Genomic DNA, 20,307 nt, shown 5'->3' with positions numbered 1-20,307 from the left:
ACATCGATTTGGATCCCATCTATCACCCTCTGAGAAAAAGAACAGGAACCAACCTCTCATTCTCTATGCCTCCATCCATGCCAGCCTCGCTCAGAAATCAACTCAAGGCCCCAAGATAGAATTAGCTAAAGTGAAATGGGAATATAGGTTAATAGGTCAATTAATGGCAAAGTAGTGGCAGACCTTGAAGAAAATATTTCATAATTCTTCACAAAGATATGTTACATTGAGAAATTAACACTCTATGAGAAGGATCTACCCAGCCATGGTTAATTAAGGAAGTTAAGGAAGAGAGCAGGAGGGCATGCCAGGAGCAGCACCAGGCATACCAAAAAAATGAGGTGTCAATCTGGTGGAGCTACCAAATATCAAATACTAAATAGCGAACTTGTGTGCCAAACATCATTAGCAGCAAACCATACACAGAGCTAACCGATCCCGCACCAAATGGATCGGATCTCAGGTCTGCAGTCCTGCCACATCCAGTCATGAATAGTAGTGAACAATTAAACAACTCATTAGAGGAGGAGGCTCCACAGATATCCCCATCCTGAATGATGGAAGAGACCAACACATCAGTGCAAAAGATAAGGCTGAGGCATGCACAGTGGTCTTCAGCCAGAAGTATCAAGTGGGATGATTCATCTCGGCCTCTTCCAATCGTCTCCAGCGTCACAGATACCAGTCTTCAACCAATTCAATTCACTCCACATGACATCAAGAAATGGTTGGAGGCACTGGATACTGCAAAGTCTATGGGCCCTGACAATATTCCAGCAATAGTATTGAAGATTTGTGCCCCAGAATGTGCTGCTGCCCTAGCCAAGCTGTACCAGTACAGTTACAATATTGGCACCTGTCCAACAATGTGGAGTGTTGTTCAGGTATGTCCTGTAGACAAAAAGCATGACCTTCACCACTCCCTGGTTTACACCATACTCCCCACCAACCTCTCCAACGCCCACAGTACCTTCCCCTGAAAACAGAAAAGATGCAACACCCGTACACCACCTCCGTCGTCTCCATCCAAGGCCCCAAACAGTCCTTCCAGGTAAGACCTGCCAACTTAGTGCATCCAGTGCTCCCAATGTGACTTTCTCTACATCAGTGAGACCCAACGTAGACTAGGTGACTGTTTCGCTGAGAATCTTCACCAGGCCAAAAATGGCGAGCGTGACCTCCCAGTCATAGCCCATTTCAACTTCCCCTTCTACTCCCCCTCTGACATGTCCATCCTCAGCCTCCTCCATTGCTGCTGTGAATCAGACCGCAAATTGGAGGAACAACACCTTATCATCTGCCTGGGCCCATAGGACATAACATTGCGTTCTCAAGTTTCAAATAACCTTCCCACCCATCCCCCGGCTCCCTTTCCAGCCCCCCCCCCCCTCCTCCTTTTTACTCCATCTACCAACCCTTCCTTCCAGCTACCAACCAGATTCATCCCTCTCCTTGACCAATCAGGTAGTGCCCACAACCTGTGTTCACCTATCACGACCTCACCATTCCGTAATCTCCCCACCCGACCTCTCTCTTTTTGTCTGTGGCTCCCCCTACCTCCATATGTAGTCCTGAAGAAAGGTTATACCCGAAACATTGACTTCCCCACCTCTTGATGCTGCCTGGCTTGCTGTGGTCTTCCAGCCTCATGTTTGTCTACTGACAAATCCAACCCAGCCAGTCATTGCCACATCAGCTTACTCTCAATCATCATTAAAGGGATGGAAGGTTTCATCAACAGTGCTATTAAGCAGCGCCTGCTCAACAATAACCTGCTCAGAGATGCCAAATTTGGCTTTTGCCTGGACCATTCAGCTCTTGACTTCAATACATCCTTGGTTCAAACATGGGCAAAAGCACCGAATTCCAAAAGGGAGGTGAGATTGACGGCCAAACTGCCAAACCGTTACCACCTGATGCCTGGAGGAGGAACGCCTCACTATTCTGCCTTGGGACCCTGCAACCACCCAGGATAAATGTGGATTTCAACAGCTTTCTCATTTCCCCTCCCCCAACATTATCCCAGTCCCAAGCCTCCAACTCAGCACCGCCCAACAGACCCATGCATCACTCCCCCCTCTGACCTATCACCTTCTCCCTCACCTTCATCCACCTATCGCTTTCTCAGCTAACTTCCCCCCAAACCCACCCCCCTCCCACTTATCTCTCAGCTCCGACCCAGAAGCCTCGTTCCTGATGAAGGGTTTATGCCCAAAATGTCGACTCTCCTGCTCCTCCGATGCTGCCTGACCTGCTGTACTTTTCCAGCACCACACTCTCGACTCTGAGCTCCAGCATCTGCTTCACTTTCTCCTACATTTAACTGAGTGCAGTATCAAGGGGCCCCAGAAAAACTGGAATCAATGGGAATCAGGGGGCAATCTTTCCCCCTGATTGGAGTCATACCTGACACACAGGAAGATGGTCATGGTTGTTGGAGGTCGGTCATCTCAGCTCTAGGACATTGCTGCAGGAATCCCTCAGTGTAGCATCCTAGGCCCAGCCATTTTTAGCTGCTTCATCAGTGACCTTCCCTCCATTATTAAGGTCAGAATGAGGATGCTCGCAGATTGATTGCACTATATTCAGCATCATTTGCGACTCCTCAGATACTGAAGCAGTCCATGTTCAAATGCAACAAAACAAGATCTGGATGATATCCAGGTTTGAGTTGACAAGTGGCAGTTAACATTCACGCCACAACAAATGCCAGGTAATGACCATTGCCAATGAGAAACAATTTAATCATTGCCCCTTGACATTTAATGGTATTACCATCACTGAATCCCCCACTATTAACATCCTAAGGGTTAACATTGACCGGAAACTTAACTGGACTCACCATGGAAACGCAGTGGCTACAAGAGCAACTATCAGAGGCCATGGATACTGCAGTGACTGATTCACTTCCTGACTGCCGAAAGCCTATTCACCACAAGGCAGAATTCAGGAGTATCAATACTCCAAACTGGATGGGTGCAGGTCCACCAATACTCAAGGAGCTTCAGGACAAAGCAGCCCGCTTGATTGGCAGCACATCCACAAGCTTCCACTTCCTTCACCACCAATATTCAGTTGCCGCAATTTATACTATCTACAAGGTGCCCTGCAGAAATTCACCAGAGATCCTGAGACAGTACTTTCCAAAGCCACGACCACTTTCATATAGAAGGACAAGGGAGCAGAATCACGGGAGCACCACTGCCTGCAAGTTCCCCTTCAAATCTCACCATCTTGACGAGAAAATTTATCACTGTTTCTTCACTGTCACTGGGTAAAAATCCCGAAATTCCCTCTCTCGGGGAATTGTGGGTCAACCTACAGCACATGGACTGCAGATGTTCAAGAAGGACAGTTCATCACCACCTTCTCAAGAGCAACTAGAGATGAGTAATAAATGATAACCAGCCATCCATACCTACGTCAAACAGTCAAATTTTTTAAAATATTGGCATCAATTTATAAACTGTACAATGCTTTAAAGATTAATGGTGGGGACTGGGAACATTTAAAAACCAACAAAGGATGTCTAAGGGAATAATAAAGGGAGAATTTGAAATGTGAGAGAAGACTAGGATGAAACATAAAAATAGGTAGTAAAAACTTCTACAGTAGATAAATAAGGAATGAATATCGAAAGCAAGCATTCATTCTTAAAAGGTGAAACTTAACTATTAGTAATACATTAGACTCCCTTCAGTGTGGAAACAGGCCCTTTGGCCCAACAAGTCCACACTGACCATCCATTCCCTCCCCTATGTATACCCCTGAGTAACGCACCTAACACTATGGGCAATTCAGTGTGGCCAATTCACCTGACCTGCACATCTTTGAATCGTGGGAGTATACCGGAGCAACCCCACACAGACATGGGGAGAACGTGCAAACTCCACACAGACAGTCATCTGAGGCAGGATTCAAACCTGGGACCCTGGTGCTGTGAGGCAGCAGTGCTAACCACAGAGCCACCGTGCCGCCCGTGTGAAGAAGGAAAAGCAGCATTTGTAAATAAACCTTACGCATCCATCTTCATAGTAGATGACACACAAAAATGCCTAAGAATAGAAAAAAAAATCAAGAAGTAATATAGAGGAACTTCAAACAGTCACAAACACAAGAGAAATTGTATTGGGAAAATTCATGGGACTAAAGGCTGATAAGTCCCTTGGACCTGATTTTTTTCATCCTCCGATCTTGAGAGGAAATGACTGCAGAGATAATAAATGCTTTCATTGTATTCTTCTCAAAATCCCTCGATTCTGGGAAGTTTACAGTGGATTTAAAAACCAAAGTCTGACAACCATGTGTATGAAAAAGAGAGATACAAAAACGTAAGCAACTTTAAGGCAGTTAGTCCAAAATATGTTATTGGAATAAAGTTTGGAATCTATTATAAAAGGAGCAGGAACAGGAAATTGAGGAAATCATAATACAATCAGGCATAGTCAACATAAAAGTCATAGCGATATACAGCATGGAAATGACCCTTCGATCCAACTTGTCCATGCCAACCAGCTATCCTAAATTAATACATTCCCATTTACCAGCACTTGGCCAATATCCCTCTAAACCCTGCCTATTCATATACCCATCCAGATGCGTTTTAAATGTTGCAATTGCACTAGCCTCCACCACTTCCTCTGGCATCTCATTCCATACATGCACCACCCTATGCGTGAAAAGGTTGTCCCCTAGGTCCCTTTTAAATCTTTCTCCTCTCAACCTAAACCTGTGGCTTTTAGTTCTAGACTCCACCAACCCAGGGTAAATACCTTGTCTATTTGCCCTACCCATGCCCCTCATGATTTTATAAACCTCTATAAGGCCACCCCTCAGCCTCCGAAGCTCCAGGGAAAATAGCTTCAGCCTATTCAGCATCTCCCTATAGCTCAAACCCTCAAAACCTGGTAATATACTTGTAAATCTTTTCTGAACCTTTTCAAGTTTCACAACACCCTTCCCATAGGAGGGAGACCAGAATTGTACACATTATTCTAAAAGTGGCCAAATCAATGTCCTGCACAGCCGCAAAATGACGTCCCAGCTCCTGTACTCAATGCTCTGACCAATAAAGGAAAGCATACCAAACGCCGCCTTCACTATCCTATCTACCTGGGATTCCATTTTCAAGGAGCTATGAATCTACACTCCAAGGTCTCTTTGTTTAGCAACACAGCCCAGGACCTTACCATTAAGTGTATAAGTCCTGCCCTGATTTGCCTTTCCAAAATGTTGCACCTCACATTTATCTAAATTAAACTCCATCTGCCAGCCCTCAGCCCATTGGCCCATCTGATCAAGATCCCATTGTAATCTGAGGTAACCTTCTTCACTGTCCACTACACTTCCAATTTTGGTGTCATCTGCAAACTTACTAACTATGTTCACATCCAAATCATTTACATAAATGATGAAAAGAGTGGACCCAGCACCGATCCTTGTGGCACACCGCTGGTCACAGGCCTCCAGTCTGGAAAGCAACCCTCCATCACCACCCTCTGTCTTCTACTTTCTGGCCAGTTTTGTATTCAAATGGCTAGTTCTCCCTGTATTCCAATTTTTTTATCTTGCTAACCAGTTGACCATGAGGAACCTTGTTGAATGCCTTATTGAAGTCCATGTAGATCGCATCCACCACTCTGCCCTCATCAATCCTCTTCATTACTTTTGTGGAAATTGTATTTGACAAATTTCTTAATGTTATTTGATGATATCAGAGGCAGGGTGGATAATTGTAGTGTATTTCGATTTTCTGCATGCATTCAATAAGAAACCATATTAAAAAGTCACTGTACAAAATAGGAGGACATAGAGTGTGATCCTTCTGCATTAACATGAATGGAGGACTGGCTAACTAACAGACAATAGCGAGTCAAGGTAAAGGGATCATTTCCAGGTTGACAAACTGTAACTATTGAAGTGCCATAGGAACTAGGATTGGGATCTTAAATACTTATAATCTATATTAATGATTTGGATGAAGGAACTTAGCCAAATTTGCTGATGAAACAAAGGTACATAGAAAATCAAAGAGTCTGCAAAGAGATATAGGCAATATGAGTTGTCAGTAATTTTCAGATGAAGTTAATATGGATTATTTAAAAGTAGAAAGACTGTATAACACGACTGTCCAGATGAAGATGGGTGGCCTTGTATATGTATCACAAAATATTAATGTACAGCAAGTAAAAACAGAAGAGGTGTATTCATGGTAGAAGGGTATCTTCTACCATGCCCGTGCCCCCTGCAATTTGGGGTTAGTGTCTTTGCCCCATGAAAATTCTGACAAGGGATGGATGGTCTGCAATCAAATTTTGCCTACTCCAATGAGGATGGTATGAGGGTGGAAGAGGAAGACAGAGAAGACTACATCAGGCAAGTGGGGACAGGAAACAGCTAGCAAAGAAGAGCCAGTGATAGGACTTAGATGTACAGGTTAGGTATGGGCAATAAGGCAGGTGAATTCTTAAAGAAGGCGCGCCCTGGATTAAGGGGCGTACAGACAGAAACTCAGCTTCGTGGAGATGTCAGAATGCAAGTTTCTCCAAAATCTTTGTCTGTTGTGATGGATGGCCTTTGACTTATGCAGAATAGGTGAACGTGAGGACTGCAGATGCTGGAGATTCGAGTCAAGATTAGAGTGGTGCTGGAAAAGCACAGCAGGTCAGGCAGCGTCCGAGGAGCAGGAAAATTGACATTTCAGGCAGAAGTCCTTCATGTAGAATGTCAGGGAGGGAATTGATTCCACTGGGATATGGGAGCCACCCATTACCTGTGGTTGAGAAGGGAACTCCGGTGTTCAACCTTACAGCTACAGGAGTCATGTGGGATATCTTAGTCAGTAGTCCAAAAATACATCAAGCAGGTGACAAGTGGTTTGTCCCAGCACGCTGAAGAATACATCTAGTTTCATAACAACAAATCAGGCAGAAAAAGCACAACGCCAGAATTCCCCAATAGGACCAGGGTTCCAAAGGCTGCACACATACCTGACTCAGGCAGTTAGGATATTCATGAACAGGAAACTCCCACTACACTCAAATTGTTTGTGACTACTGCGAAAGGATCTCCCTGAGATATGCAAAGTTCTAGGAAACTATCATGAGTCATTCATCCTGAGACAGTCACAGGTGTCTCAACTCTTCATGCCAACTGAAACATCTTTGCAGATGGATTCAGGGTGACAAGGTGTACCCACCGGGACATGACTGCTCCCATCAGTACAAAATCCTAATACTAAGGTAGAGGAAGCATACAATTACTGCAGTGGGATGACCATGGAGCAGAACATGAAATATGCATAATTAGATTACACAGAGATAGCTCTCCAATATGGCCTCTCAATGATCTCTTGCATGGCAGTTTGTTGCAACCTGCACAGTTTCCTGCAACAGACAGGAGTCACACTGGTCATGAGCACCAATATAGAGTGCCCTTCCCTCTCTGAGGAGGATGGGGTGAGGGAAATGTTTACAGACCAAATGATGAGAGGGCATATATCTGACAGAACCATGGCAACAAACATTCAAATTGGCACAAGAGCAATGTATGACTCAACTTAATTGCACACATTTAATTGAGTATCCCTGTCATGCCACTGGATATGAGATAAGCGTTTCTTTGTGAATGTTGTTATAACTGATGATTACACCATTTCAACAGATCACGGGTCTCATGATAAGAATTCTTTGTTAGATTACCTACAGTGTGGAAACAGGCCCTTCGGCCCAACAAGTCCACACCAACCCTCTAAAGAGCAACCCACCCAGATCCATTCCCCTACATTTACCCCTGGCTAATCCACCTGACACTAAGGTTTTATAGCCCAACTCCTGTACTCAATACTGTGACCAATAAAGGAAAGCATACCAAACGCCTTCTTCACTCTCTGCCCTACACACAAAGAAAGTATTTTTTATAATGATCAAACAAAAGGCTTATCAGTCACATGTCAATTGTGATCATATAGTTTAAGATAGGTAATTATGAATTTACAAAACCTGATGAATGTTGATGTCCTGTGATAACACGTGAATGGATTACGGGGACTGATTATCGTATTCTTCATGATCATGTGTTGAATGGAAGTGATTAAAACAGAAGGGTTTTGCCTGTTCTCAATGAGGGATTCACATACCTATGCTAATATGGAGGGGAAGTAAGACATTGGGAGCAGGAGGCAGTTTAACAGGGTTGTGGCCAAGGCTATCAGTCTTGTCTGGGAAGGACAAATACCTCTGTCTGAGGCTACAGGGGAATCCACATGTGTGGCTCCACTAGGGTCCGCTCCTGAGATACAGTCAGCCTCCCCCCTACTGAGATGTTCTGTCTATATTGTAAGAGGACAGGCTTCCAATTGATACTGCTGTGAGTCTCCTTGGCAGTGGAATGTTTAACCCTTGAGTCCCCAGTGTGCCTTGAAGAGATGTAAAACATGGGAACGGATCCCTCTGTGGCTTTCTAACTTCCTCACAGCAGATGATGAAGAAGCCTTTATAACAAGACAATTCGAGTTTAGGAACAGGGATATTTTGTTGCAATTATACAGGCTTTGGTGAGACCCCACCTTAAATATTGTGTGCAATTTCTCTATGTTCCTGCTATAGAGTGAGTACAGCAAATATTTACCAGACTGATTCCTGGGTTGGCATATGAGGAGGGTTTGAACCAGTTTGGAGTATACTTGCTGGCGTTCAGAAGAATGAGGTGCTATGTCATAGAAATCTGTAGAATTCTCACAGGACTAAATGCAAGAAGGATGGTCCCAATGACAGGAGAGTCCAGAACCAAGGCTTATCACCTAAGGATTTGGACTTAACCAATTAGGACTGAAGTAAGAAGCGATTACTTTACCCAAAGAGTGGTAAGCCTTTGGAATTCGCTATCACAGAAAGAAACCGAAGCCAAAACATTTTACAATTTCAAGAAGTAATTGGATACAGCACTTGGAGGTAAAGGGATCAAAGCAAATGGGGAAAAATTGGGAACAGGCCATTGGGTTGATGATCAGCTATGATCATAATGAATGGAGGAGCAGGTTTGAAGGGCCAAATGAGCTACTCATGTTCCAATTTTCTATGTTTCGATCTCAGTGGAAGAGATCATGTATTCCTACACCAAAGATACAGCTCCATTCATGACATTGATGGTCCCTTTCATTGTCGGTGAAGAACCATGTCAAACACCTCGAGTGAATTGTGCTGGTATCTGTCAGGTCTGCTTCCCTAGTAGCTGCTCTTCAATGATGTACCTGGGACTGGGTGTTCTGAGTGAAGTTGAGCATTGCTAGACCTGTCCTTAATCCTCCGATGTGGACTGGCTGCAACCGTCACTGCCTCCATTACCTCCTCCAGCACATGGTTCACTTCCTCACTAGCTCATGCCTCCTGTTCAAAACACCAGCCAATGCTAACTGACTTGAGAGTATCTGCACTAGTGCAGTGTGTCTTGGACTGTCATTTGGGACATGCAGGACTGTAATGTTATCATCATGTACGCTACTCCCCCTGCCAGACCTCACTAATTCATTGAAGTGCTTCCATTATTACACTCATTCATGATGATGCTTCCATCCTAGGCCACATCCAGCCAGGCCTTCATTGGGAGATTTGTCAACCTCCTGCATCCACTCAAAGATAACAGAACCTTTCTGTGTTTCCTTGCTGCCTGCAGGAGCACATTTAAAAAGAGTTGACATCTTCAGGAAAGCAGAGGAAAAATGTTAGTAGGAACTATTTATTTGTAGAAAATGGCATTGAAGCAAGAGGAATTTGGTGGCCTAATATGTCAACAGGCCTGCTACAATTGATATGAAGAGCAGCATACCATAAATGTTACTGCACCTGATTTCATCCAGGATAATTCCCATCCAGTCTGAAGTGGGAGTTTTAGTGAAATAAGCTGTTCCCCAATACTCATCATGCATCCAGAGGTTAATTCTATTTTTATATTTTCTTACTATTCTGTCTATTTATCATTTTCTATTAAAAATATATACGATTTTGTGACTCTTATTTCTAGTAAGGGCATGGTAAACAATTGTCTAAATGTTTGTTATGGCTGCATTGCTCCAGAGAGCTGGAGTGTTCAATCTGTCTTTTCAACATGGCAGATTTCTGAGGATAACGAATGACTGGTGTCACAAATTGCTTTGACATCAAAATGAAGGAGAGACAGTTAGGTAACTCACTGATAAACAAATGTAACAGTATTGCTTTTCAAGATCTGGAACACATTGGAAGTAGAAAGCTTTCAGCTGACAATGTCTGTCACCTCTTGCTCTGACAGTGTCTTCAGCTTTTTTTCACAAAGATTACCAGAGAGTACTTAACGAAAAAGGAAAATGAGTGAAATTAGTGTTGACTCGTAGCTTGATCTTTGATTATTTAATATTTTAGGAACGATCAGTTTATTTGATGACCTTCAACTCATTCAATTCATTAACCTCCTTGGACAGCATGATAGACAAGTGGTTTAAAATTACAGCATGTTAAATAAATATTCCAAACAAGAGCTTTACAGAACCGGTTCATTATATTGCATCTTATCACACTTCCCACCAATGAGAAAAAAAATTGGAGTAATTTTGCAACTACATACCTTCAACTATTAATTTAAATTAATGTGTCAAAAATCACTTGCGAGAATACTATTGGCTGTGTGCATATTTACTGAACAATCTCTTCAGCAACCTTCATGATCATTGCCAGTTATTCTAACTGAATCATAAAAAACTCATGTAAATATATTTAGAACCCTGTTTCACACAGACAATCGCAAATTGTGATAGTTGTTAGGGATGGGTAACTAGATATAGTCCTTGGAGTAAAAGTGATCACAGGGTATGAGGATGGGGGAAAGCAGGAACACGGTCCTGAGTTGGACGATCAGGCATGATCATATTGAATGGAAAAGTAGGCTCGAAGGGCCAAATGGCCTACTCCTGCTCCTCACTTTTTCGATAAATGCTAGCCTAGTTACCAGCATCCACACCCAATGAACAAATAACAATAAAGTTGAGAGTGTGTTGCTGGAAAAGCACAGCAGGTCAGGCAGCATCCAAGAAGCAGGAGAATTGACGTTTCGGGCATAAGACCATCATCAGGAATGAGGCTTGTGGGCCGGGGGCTGAGAGATAAATGGGAGGGGGGTGGGGCTGGGGAGAAGGTAGTTGAGAGTGAGTTAGGTAGATGGAGGTGGGGAAGAAGGTGATAGGTCAGAGAGGAGGGTGGAGCAGATAGATGGGAAGGAAGATGGACAATTAAGCCAAGGTCATGAGGGTGTTGCCAAGTTGGGAGGTTGGATCTGGGATAAGATGGGAGGAGGGGAAATGAGGAAACTGGTGAAATCCACATTGATGCCATGGGGTTGAAGTCCCGAGACGGATGATGAGGCGTTCTTCCTCCAAGTGTCAGGTGGTTAGGGAGTGGCGATGGAGAAAGCCTAGAACCTGCATGTGTTCAGCGGAGTGGAACGGGGAGTTGTAGTGTTCGGCCACTGGGCGGTGGGATTGGTTGATGCAGGTGTCCCGGAGATGTTCTCTGAAGCGTTCTGCGAGTAGGCATCCAGTCTCCCCAGTGTAGAGGAGACCGCATCGGGGGCAACGGATACAGTAAATGACATGTGGAAGCACAAGTAAAACTCTGATGGATGTGGAAAAGGCTTCTTTGGGGTCTTGGACGGAGGTGAGGGTGGAGGTCTACTGCTCCAAAATTTTAAAATTGAATGAATGTGTAACAGCTAATTTCACAGATGACTTAACATTGGTCTCTTCAGTACCCAGCCTGTGGAATCTGGGCCATACTCCTGTACACCAACTTGTTGGTGCATCGTAAGGTGGGAACTCAGGAGATAAAATAAATAAGAGCTTTTGCAGGTGGCAATCTCACTTCTTTTGAATATAGCAAGCTGTAAAAAGTGCTTACAAAACTGGAACCCAGCGCTGTCTCTGGAATGAATCCCGTAGCTCCTTTTTTGGAGCAGAAACCAGCTTCCTTAGATCTTGACTTGTTTCTCTTTCTCATACGGCTTACTCAGGCCCCTTATATTCAAGACCTGTATTTGTAGTTCTGTTGCTTAATATGGAAAACAGTCACACCATCCAAAAGTGCTCTCCCACAAAAATGTGTAAGATTATCTTTAAAAGAAACTATGTGACAATCAGATAGATCTGGAGGAAATAAAAAGAGTGGGAAGAGAAAAAAAAAGAGGCAAAGCAAAGGGGTCAAAAAGAATTGGGTTCATTTAAAGTCATAGAGACATAGAGCTGTACACCACAGAAACAGATCCTTCAGTCCAACTCGTCCATGCCAACCACATATCCTAAACAAATCTAGTCACATTTGCCAGCATTTGGCCCATATCCCTTCAAACCCTTCATATTCAGAAACCCATCCAAATGCCTTTTAAATGTTGTAATCCTACCAGCCCCACCACTTCCTCTGGCAGCTCATTCTATACACGCACTACCCTCTGCATGAAAAAATTGCCCCTTAGGTCCCTTTTATATCTTTCCCCTCTCACCTAAAACCCATCCCCTCTAGTTCTGGTCTCCCCCACTCCAGGGAAAAGACCATGTTTATTTATCCTATCCACACTCCTCATGATTTTATAAACCTCTATAAGGTCACCCCTCAGCCTCCAACGCTGCAGGGAAAATAGCCCCAGTGTATTCAGATCCTCCCTATGTATGTGTGAAAAGTTGCTGCCATAAGTCCCTTTCAATTTTTCCCCTCTCATCCTAAGCCTTTACCTTCTAGTTTTGGACTCCCCTATCCTGGGAAAATGCCTTAGCTATTCATTTTATCTTTGCCCCTCATGATTTTATAAAGGTCTATAAGGATACTCCTCAGCCTCTGACGCTTCAAGGCAAAAGAGTCCCAGGCCATTCAGCCTCTCCCTCGAACTGAAATCCTCCAGTCGCAGCAAAATTCTTGTCAGTTTTTTTTCTGCATCCTTTCTAGTTTAGTAACATCCTCCCTATAGCAGGTTGACTAGAATTGCAGTCAATGCCCTGACCAATGAAGGCTGGTGTGCCAAATGCCTTCTTCATCACTATGGCTACATGTGTTGGAACGTTCAAGGAACTATGAACCTGCACTCCCATCTTTTGTTCAACAACCTCATCAAGGTCTGACCATTAACTGTAAAAGTCCTGCCCTGATTTGCCTTACCAAACTGCAACACCTCGCATTTATCTAACTTAAACTCCATCTGCCACTTCTTGATCCATTGGCCCATCTGATCAAGATCTCATTGCATTCTTAGATAACCTTTTTCACAGTCCAATAGCACCAATTTTGGTATCACCTGCAAACTTACTAACCAAAGCTCCTATATTCCCATCCAAGTTGTTTATATAAATGACAAACAACAGTGGACCCAGCATTGATCCTTGTGGTACACAGCTGATCACCAGCCTCCAATTCAACTAATGACCTTCCAACACCACTCTCTGTCTTCTACCATCAGGCCAATTTTGTATCTAATTGACTTTCTCTCTCTGGATCCCATAACCATACTAACCAGTCTTTCAGATTGAAGGCCTTGCTAAAGTCCATGTAGACAATGTCTACACCTTTGCCTTCATCTATCTTCTTGGTAACCTCTTCAAAAAACTCAATCAAGTTTGTGAGAGACAATTTCTCACACACAGAGCCATGTTGACTATCCCTAATCAGTCCTTGACTTTCCAACTGCATGTAAATCCTATCTCTCAGAATCCCATCCACCACTGACATTAGACTTATAGCTCTATGCTTCGCTTCACAACCTTTCTTAAGTACTGTAATGGCACAATATTAACCTCCCTCCAGCCTTCCGTCACTTTATCCATGCATTAAAAACACTTTACCCAAGCATTCTCATCTCTGAGGCAGACAAAGGGATGTAGAATTTGGTTTGTGATTTTATTAGCAAAATCTTCCTTGCTAAACCCAAATTCCCACAACATATTATCTATCGATCATGAGCAATGAGTGGGGGAACCTAATGTTTCAGTCTGGAACAAGGCATGTTCGAGGTGATCTTACTATAAGAATAAGGATATAAAAAATCTTTGAGAGGCTGTTGTGGCACAGTAGTAATATCTTTACCTCTGGGCCAGGAGGCCTGGCCTCAAGTCCTACCTGCTCCAGATACACATCACATCTGAACTTAATGATTGGAAATAACTTTCAAAAAAGGTCGATCTGTTTTAAACATTGAGGACACAGATACAAGCTAGGCATCTACTGGATGGCAGGGTAAATTCACAATTTTTTCAAAATAAGGGCCACTGTTAATGGAATTGCTTTAAAGGTTTTGAGGATCAGTGCTTTAATGTTGCAGTCCAAAATTGGATCTATCATTTCTAGGTGGATGTTAACTCTGAATGGGTTTCACGCAAGGGGGGAATGGAGCAAGAACCCCACCGACATTCAGAAATTTCAGTTATTCGTTATTTTGATGTCTGAGCTCAGTTACGAACCACTGCCAGGGATGTCAGGTAACTTTAAGTCTGTCCACTGATAAATCAAAGTTAGAAATCACACAACACCAGGTTATAGTTCAACAGGTTTATTTGAAATCACAAGCTTTCAGAGCGTAACCCCTTTGTCAAGTGAAGCTTCTCACTTTGAACTCATGACCTCTATTAAGTGAGTCCCCCGCTCTGGGGAAAAGCTTCGTGCTATTCTGTCCCTACCTCTCCTGATTTTGTAGACCTCAATCAGGTCCCCCCTCGACCTCCGTCTTTCCCATGAAAATAATTCTCACTTCATAGCTAGCACCCTCCATACCAGGCAACATCCTGGTGCACCTCCTCCGCACCCTCTCCAAAGCATCTGCATCCTTTTGGTAATGTGGCAACCAGAACTGTACACAGTAGTCCAAATGTGGCTGAACCAAAGTCTTATACAACTGCAATATGATTTGTCAACTCATGTACTCAAGACCCCGACTGATGAAGGAAAGCATGCCATATGCCTTCTTGACCAGTTGATCAATCTGCGTTTCCACCATCAGGGAACAATGGACCTGAGCACTCAGATCTCTCTGCACATCAATTTTCCTCAGAACCTTTCCATTTACTGTATAGTTCGCTCTTGAATTGGATCTTCCAAAATGCATCACATTGCATTTGCCTGGATTGAACTCCATTTGCCATTTTTCTGCCCAACTCTTCAATCTATCTCTATTCTGCTGTATTCTCTGATAGTCCCCTTCACTATTTGCTGCTCCACCAATCTTAGTGTCACCTGCAGACTTGCTAATCAGACCACCTATACCTTCCTCCAGATCATTTATATATATCACAAACAACAGTGGTCCCAGCACGGATCCCTGCAAAACACCACTGCTCACAGTTCTCCATTTTCAGAAACTCCCTTCCACTACTACTCTGTCTCCTGTTGCCAAGCCAGTTCTCTATCCATCTAGCTAGTACACCCTGGACCCTATGCAACTTCACTTTCTCCATCAGCCTTCCACGGGGAACCTTATCAAGATCCTTACTGAAGCCCATCTTTAGGACATCTACAGAACTTTCCTAATCAATCAACTTTGTCACTTCCTCAAAAGAATTCTCTTAAGTTGTTAAGACATGACCTTCCCTGCACAAAACCATGTTGCCTATCACTGATAAGCCCATTTTGTTCCAAATGGGAATAGATCCTATCCCTCAGTATCTTCTCCAGCAGCTTACCTACCACTGATGTCAGGCTCATCGGCTTATAATTACCTGGATTATCTCTGCTAACCTTCTTAAACAAGGAGACAACATTAGCAATTCACCAGTCCTCCGGGACCTCACCCGTGTTCAAGGATACTGCAAAGATAAATGTTAAAGCCCCAGCTATTTCCTCTCTCGCTTCCCTCGGTAAACTGGAATAAATCCTATCCGGACCTGGGGATTTGTCCACCTTAATGCCTTTTAGAATACCCAACACTTCCTCCCTCCTTATGCCGACTTGACCGAGAGTAATCAAACATCTGTCCCTAACCTCAACATTTGTCATGTCCCTCTCCTCAGTGAATACCGATGCAACGTACTCATTAAGAATCTCACCCATTTGCTCTGACTCCACACATAATTTCCTTCCTATGTCCTTGAGAGAGTGCCAACCCTTTCTCTAGTTACCCTCTTTCTCCTTATATAAGAATAAAAGGCTTTGGGATTTTACTTAATCCTGTTTGCTAAAGATATCTCTTGACCCCTTCCGGCCCTCTTAATTCCTCATTTCAGATTGGTCCTACATTCCTGATATTCTTCCAAAGCTTCATCTGTCTTTGGTCACCTACACATTATGCATGCCTCCTTTTTCCTCTTACCTAGTCTCACAATTTCACCGGTCATCCATGGTTCCCTCACCTTGCCATTTCTATCCCTCATTTTCACAGGGAGATGTCTGTTCTGCACTCTAATCAACCTGTCTTTAAAGGCCCCCCACGTATCCCTTCAAACAGCTGCTCCCAATCCATAGTCCCCAGCTCCTGCCGAATTTTGCTATAGTTGGCCTTCCCCCAATTTGGCGCACTTCCTTTAGGACCATTCTTGTCTTTGTCCACGAGTATTCCAAAACTTATGGAATTGTGATCACTATTGGAAAGCTTGTGATTTCACACTGACCGATTGGACTATAACCTACTGTCGTGTGATTTCTGACTTTGTCTACCCCAGTCCAACACCAGCATCTCCACATCACTGATAAATCACACATCGCTGCCCCACACTCTTGAGTGAGCATAGTAGGAGGTGGGCTGGCCCCTAGCTGTCTGGGTTTATATTAACTATAGGGTGTGGCAGAACACTCTAGTCCTTTGGGGCTTCACTTTCAGGTCAGATAGCTTCAGTGGCTGCCTGCTCAAGATGTAGTTACATACCAATGATGTCCATGCAATTTATTGACACTCATCCAATACCAAGTAGAAAAACAATAGCTTTAAAACCGGTGAGAGAGAATGAGAAATAAAGGTGCTCCATTTTAACCACTTGCCTATTCAATTTCACAATTTCACAGTGCAGGGTGAACTTCTTTTTAATCTCTGAAGGAAAGCTTGCTTTCCAGTTGAAACCATCTATTGTTCTCCAATCATTTGTGCTTTTTGTGGCATGAGATTTTTAAAGATTGTTTTAGAATAAGTTATCTGTGCATGCAGCAACAGTGATGACAATAAAAAAACCTAGTTGAAGCATTTTGCTGTTTCTTTACCATCACGTAATGAAAAACAAATCTTAAATGTCACCGTGAAAATCCTGGGAGTCTATATTTTAATTAACTTTGTGACTAGCTCTTGAACCGAATGAATCAAACAATTCCCATTTTTATTGCTTATGCTGCAACTGTTGTCTCTCAGATAGGTATCCAGACAAAAGTAATTGAAAGCAGTTGGATTGTTTTGTCCTATATCCTGCTGCTCTCTCTTATTTGTATGTCAGACTTCCCGTTCTATCCCCGTAACATGCAAAACCTTCAGATTAAGGATTTTTCGAGGGGAGGTCTCCAACAGCTTTTCACAGTCTGTTTAATGATCCAGATGACAGCCTAGGCAAGCGGACTTTCATCTTGTTTCATGAATTATGCACATTGGCTGGCTCTCTGCTCGATCAGACCAAAGTAATCCAGCCTCTCCAGTGCATGCTGTGCTATCGCCACAGAGCATTATTCTCACTGACCTACCTACCTACCTCTGCCTAACTCCTCTGGAAAATAGATGTTAGTACAGAGCTATGGCTGCAAGAGGACATTAGGCTAACAAAAGTGTGCAACAACAACAACAACAAAAAATGCGCCTCTGAGACAGGGTGGCTGAATGAAGGCTGAAAGTGAATGTAGCAATGTGCTGTCAGGTAGAAATGCAGCGTTGGAGATATGTGTACAGGTAACGTACTTGTTATTTTATGTTCTGGTTCCCCTCGGTGCTTACCCGGGAGATGCTTAAGTCTGTTTGCATTCTACAAACTGCGGTTTGTGTGTTAAGTCAATATATGCTGCATTGTTGAATTTAGGTTTTTAAAGGGACATTACCCCCCACAAAGGCCAACAAAAAATTGTTGGGGTAATATTTTCTTTGTTGAACAAGCCGAGCAGCCGTCACAGTATGTCACGCGCAAATGATGCTCAGATGCAATTAGTTTTATGGGTGTTTTTTTTTAAATTGAAGAATTTTGCCCTTCATATGAATCCTTATGTAGCTGATTATGACCAGCGCGCAAGTTTTCATCAGTTAGCTTGAGGTTTTGATACATGCTTTTGTAAATTTACAAGAATTAAATTAGCAGACATTAAATTGTGGCATTTTAATCATACTTATATTCAAAGTAGTAATAGACAAACCTATGCAGCAAGTTTTAATAAAATTCTATGAAGTTAATTTTCAAAAAAAGAGCTGTTGAAAGTCTTGCCGTGGGCAGTGCGGAAGTAGGTTCCCCTCATCCTGTTTAATAAATCAGTTTAACTGATTCCGAGATTATTTTATGATTCAGTTATCCATGAAAAAAAATCTTGCAACAGTACGTCAAATTAAACATTGAACTTTTATAACAAACTACTTTGTATTATAACGTTAGGAAGAAATGACTGTTTTCACTTAACTGAAGGTTTGTAAAATAGAAGCATGCCACTTATATTGCAGTATGCTGTATGAACAGGTCGAAGATTGTCACTGGCTCGATAAACATGAAGGTATTATGTACTGACGTGCTGTTGACCACAGTTTAAATGCCCAGTTCCTTGGGTAATAAAGTTGACTGGTATTGGTCTGTTTATTGGTTTTTCAGCTGATGTAATCTGGAAGTTCATCAGAATTTTATTTAATTTGAACTTCAAAAATATTAGTGTTGTGACTGCACATTTTCAGACAAAGGAGATAAGTGATTAATCAGTAGGCTTAGTTTGTAACAGATATTTTGCCAGTTTCTTGTTAGAGATGTTGGGTGGCACCAGAAAGTAACTGCTGCAGGATTTGTCTATAAAAGCTTTAATTTATATCTTGACTTAACACATCTGTCGACAGTTTGAATGTTACAAACAATGAATTGCTTTGAAATGCCATGTCTGCTATTCTGCAGATAGTGATAACCAGCAAGGTATATGAAACTGTGAGGGTGACTTCTTTTTGTTTATTGGCTGGATTCAGTCTATCTGACAAAATTATACTTTTTTTTTAACAGCATCATGGGAATAGGACCGTGGAGTCCTACTTTGACCAGCAGAACCTTCCATATCAGCAGTTGGCAAAATAGACACAGTTAATAATTTGACAGGGTTTAATTCTGTAGTATTTGTTCACTTGTTGAAATGCAGCTGTTTTACTCCGATATATCTACGCTTTATTTAATGCATTTTAGTTTGCTTATGAATTTATTCTCTTAAAAAGTGAAACTTAAATGATTCATTGCAAAATATTTGCTGGTAATATACTACTTTGATTTACATGCTGTCATTTAAAGTAATTTAATCAATTTTTTTTTAATGTGTGCACTTTAAAGGTATTTTGCTGTTATGGCCATTGTTTTGTGGAAAATGTTATCTATGAGCTTTTGTAACAATTAACATGGAATATGTTCCAGTAAACTATTAGTCAGTCATTATCAGATTCTTAGAGTAAAGCAAATGGGAATTCAGTTTAGAGGATTAAAGTAGGCCGAACCTTTTTAGTTATAATTTCTTCTGCCCAAAATAAGAGAGATGCCTGTTTTTCTTTCATTAGAGCATATTACTCATTGAAGGATGATCTTAGAACCAGTGATTGTTGAGAATATGATTTTATTAAGTCCTGAAAATTTAAAGCTAAATTATAATTTATTATCCTGTGACAATATTCAAGCAATAAACCAATAAATATGTAAAATTCCCTTTAATTTTTGAAATGCAGAGTACTTGTAGAGAATGGTAGCATGGGAAATGTGAAAGTGTGCTGGTTGATAACTCCCACATATGCAAAAGAGCAAAAATGAGTTGTTATAGGTCACTGCAAAATTCAAGGGGATGTTGTGGTTCTGTTTGCCGAGCTGGAAGTGTTTGTTGCAAACGTTTCGTCCCCTGGCTAGGCGACATCATCAGTGCTTGGGAGCCTCCTGCGAAGCGCTTCTTTGATGTTTCCTCCAGTGTTTATAGTGGTCTGTCCCTGCTGCTTCCGGTTGTCAGTTTCAGCTGTCCGCTGTAGTGGTTGGTATATTGGGTCCAGGTCAATGTGTTTGTTGATGGAGTTTGTGGATGAATGCCATGCCTCTAGGAATTCCCTGGCTGTTCTCTGTCTGGCTTGCCCTATGATAGTAGTGTTGTCCCAGTCGAATTCATGTTGCTTGTTGTCTGCCTGTGTGGCTAC

The 20,307-nt window shown here is 42.5% G+C and overlaps 1 protein-coding gene across 6 annotated transcripts in view; it reads left to right on the top strand.

Annotated features, from left to right (window-relative positions):
• march1 (membrane-associated ring finger (C3HC4) 1) overlaps positions 1-20,307 on the top strand; it is a 574,835-nt gene that overhangs the window by 354,030 nt on the left and 200,498 nt on the right. The window contains exon 1 of one of the 6 annotated variants that reach the window (XM_043698912.1): positions 17,096-17,859. The exons of the other annotated variants lie outside the window; for them this stretch is intronic. Coding sequence (XP_043554847.1) covers positions 17,791-17,859 — 69 coding nt within the window. The 5' untranslated portion in view covers positions 17,096-17,790. Of the gene's footprint in view, positions 1-17,095; positions 17,860-20,307 lie in introns of those variants that run through there. 6 annotated transcript variants of the gene reach the window in all.

This window comes from Chiloscyllium plagiosum, chromosome 1 (genome assembly GCF_004010195.1).
Source record: "Chiloscyllium plagiosum isolate BGI_BamShark_2017 chromosome 1, ASM401019v2, whole genome shotgun sequence".
Taxonomy (NCBI): domain Eukaryota; kingdom Metazoa; phylum Chordata; class Chondrichthyes; order Orectolobiformes; family Hemiscylliidae; genus Chiloscyllium; species Chiloscyllium plagiosum.
This window is presented reverse-complemented; position numbering and strand designations above follow the sequence as displayed.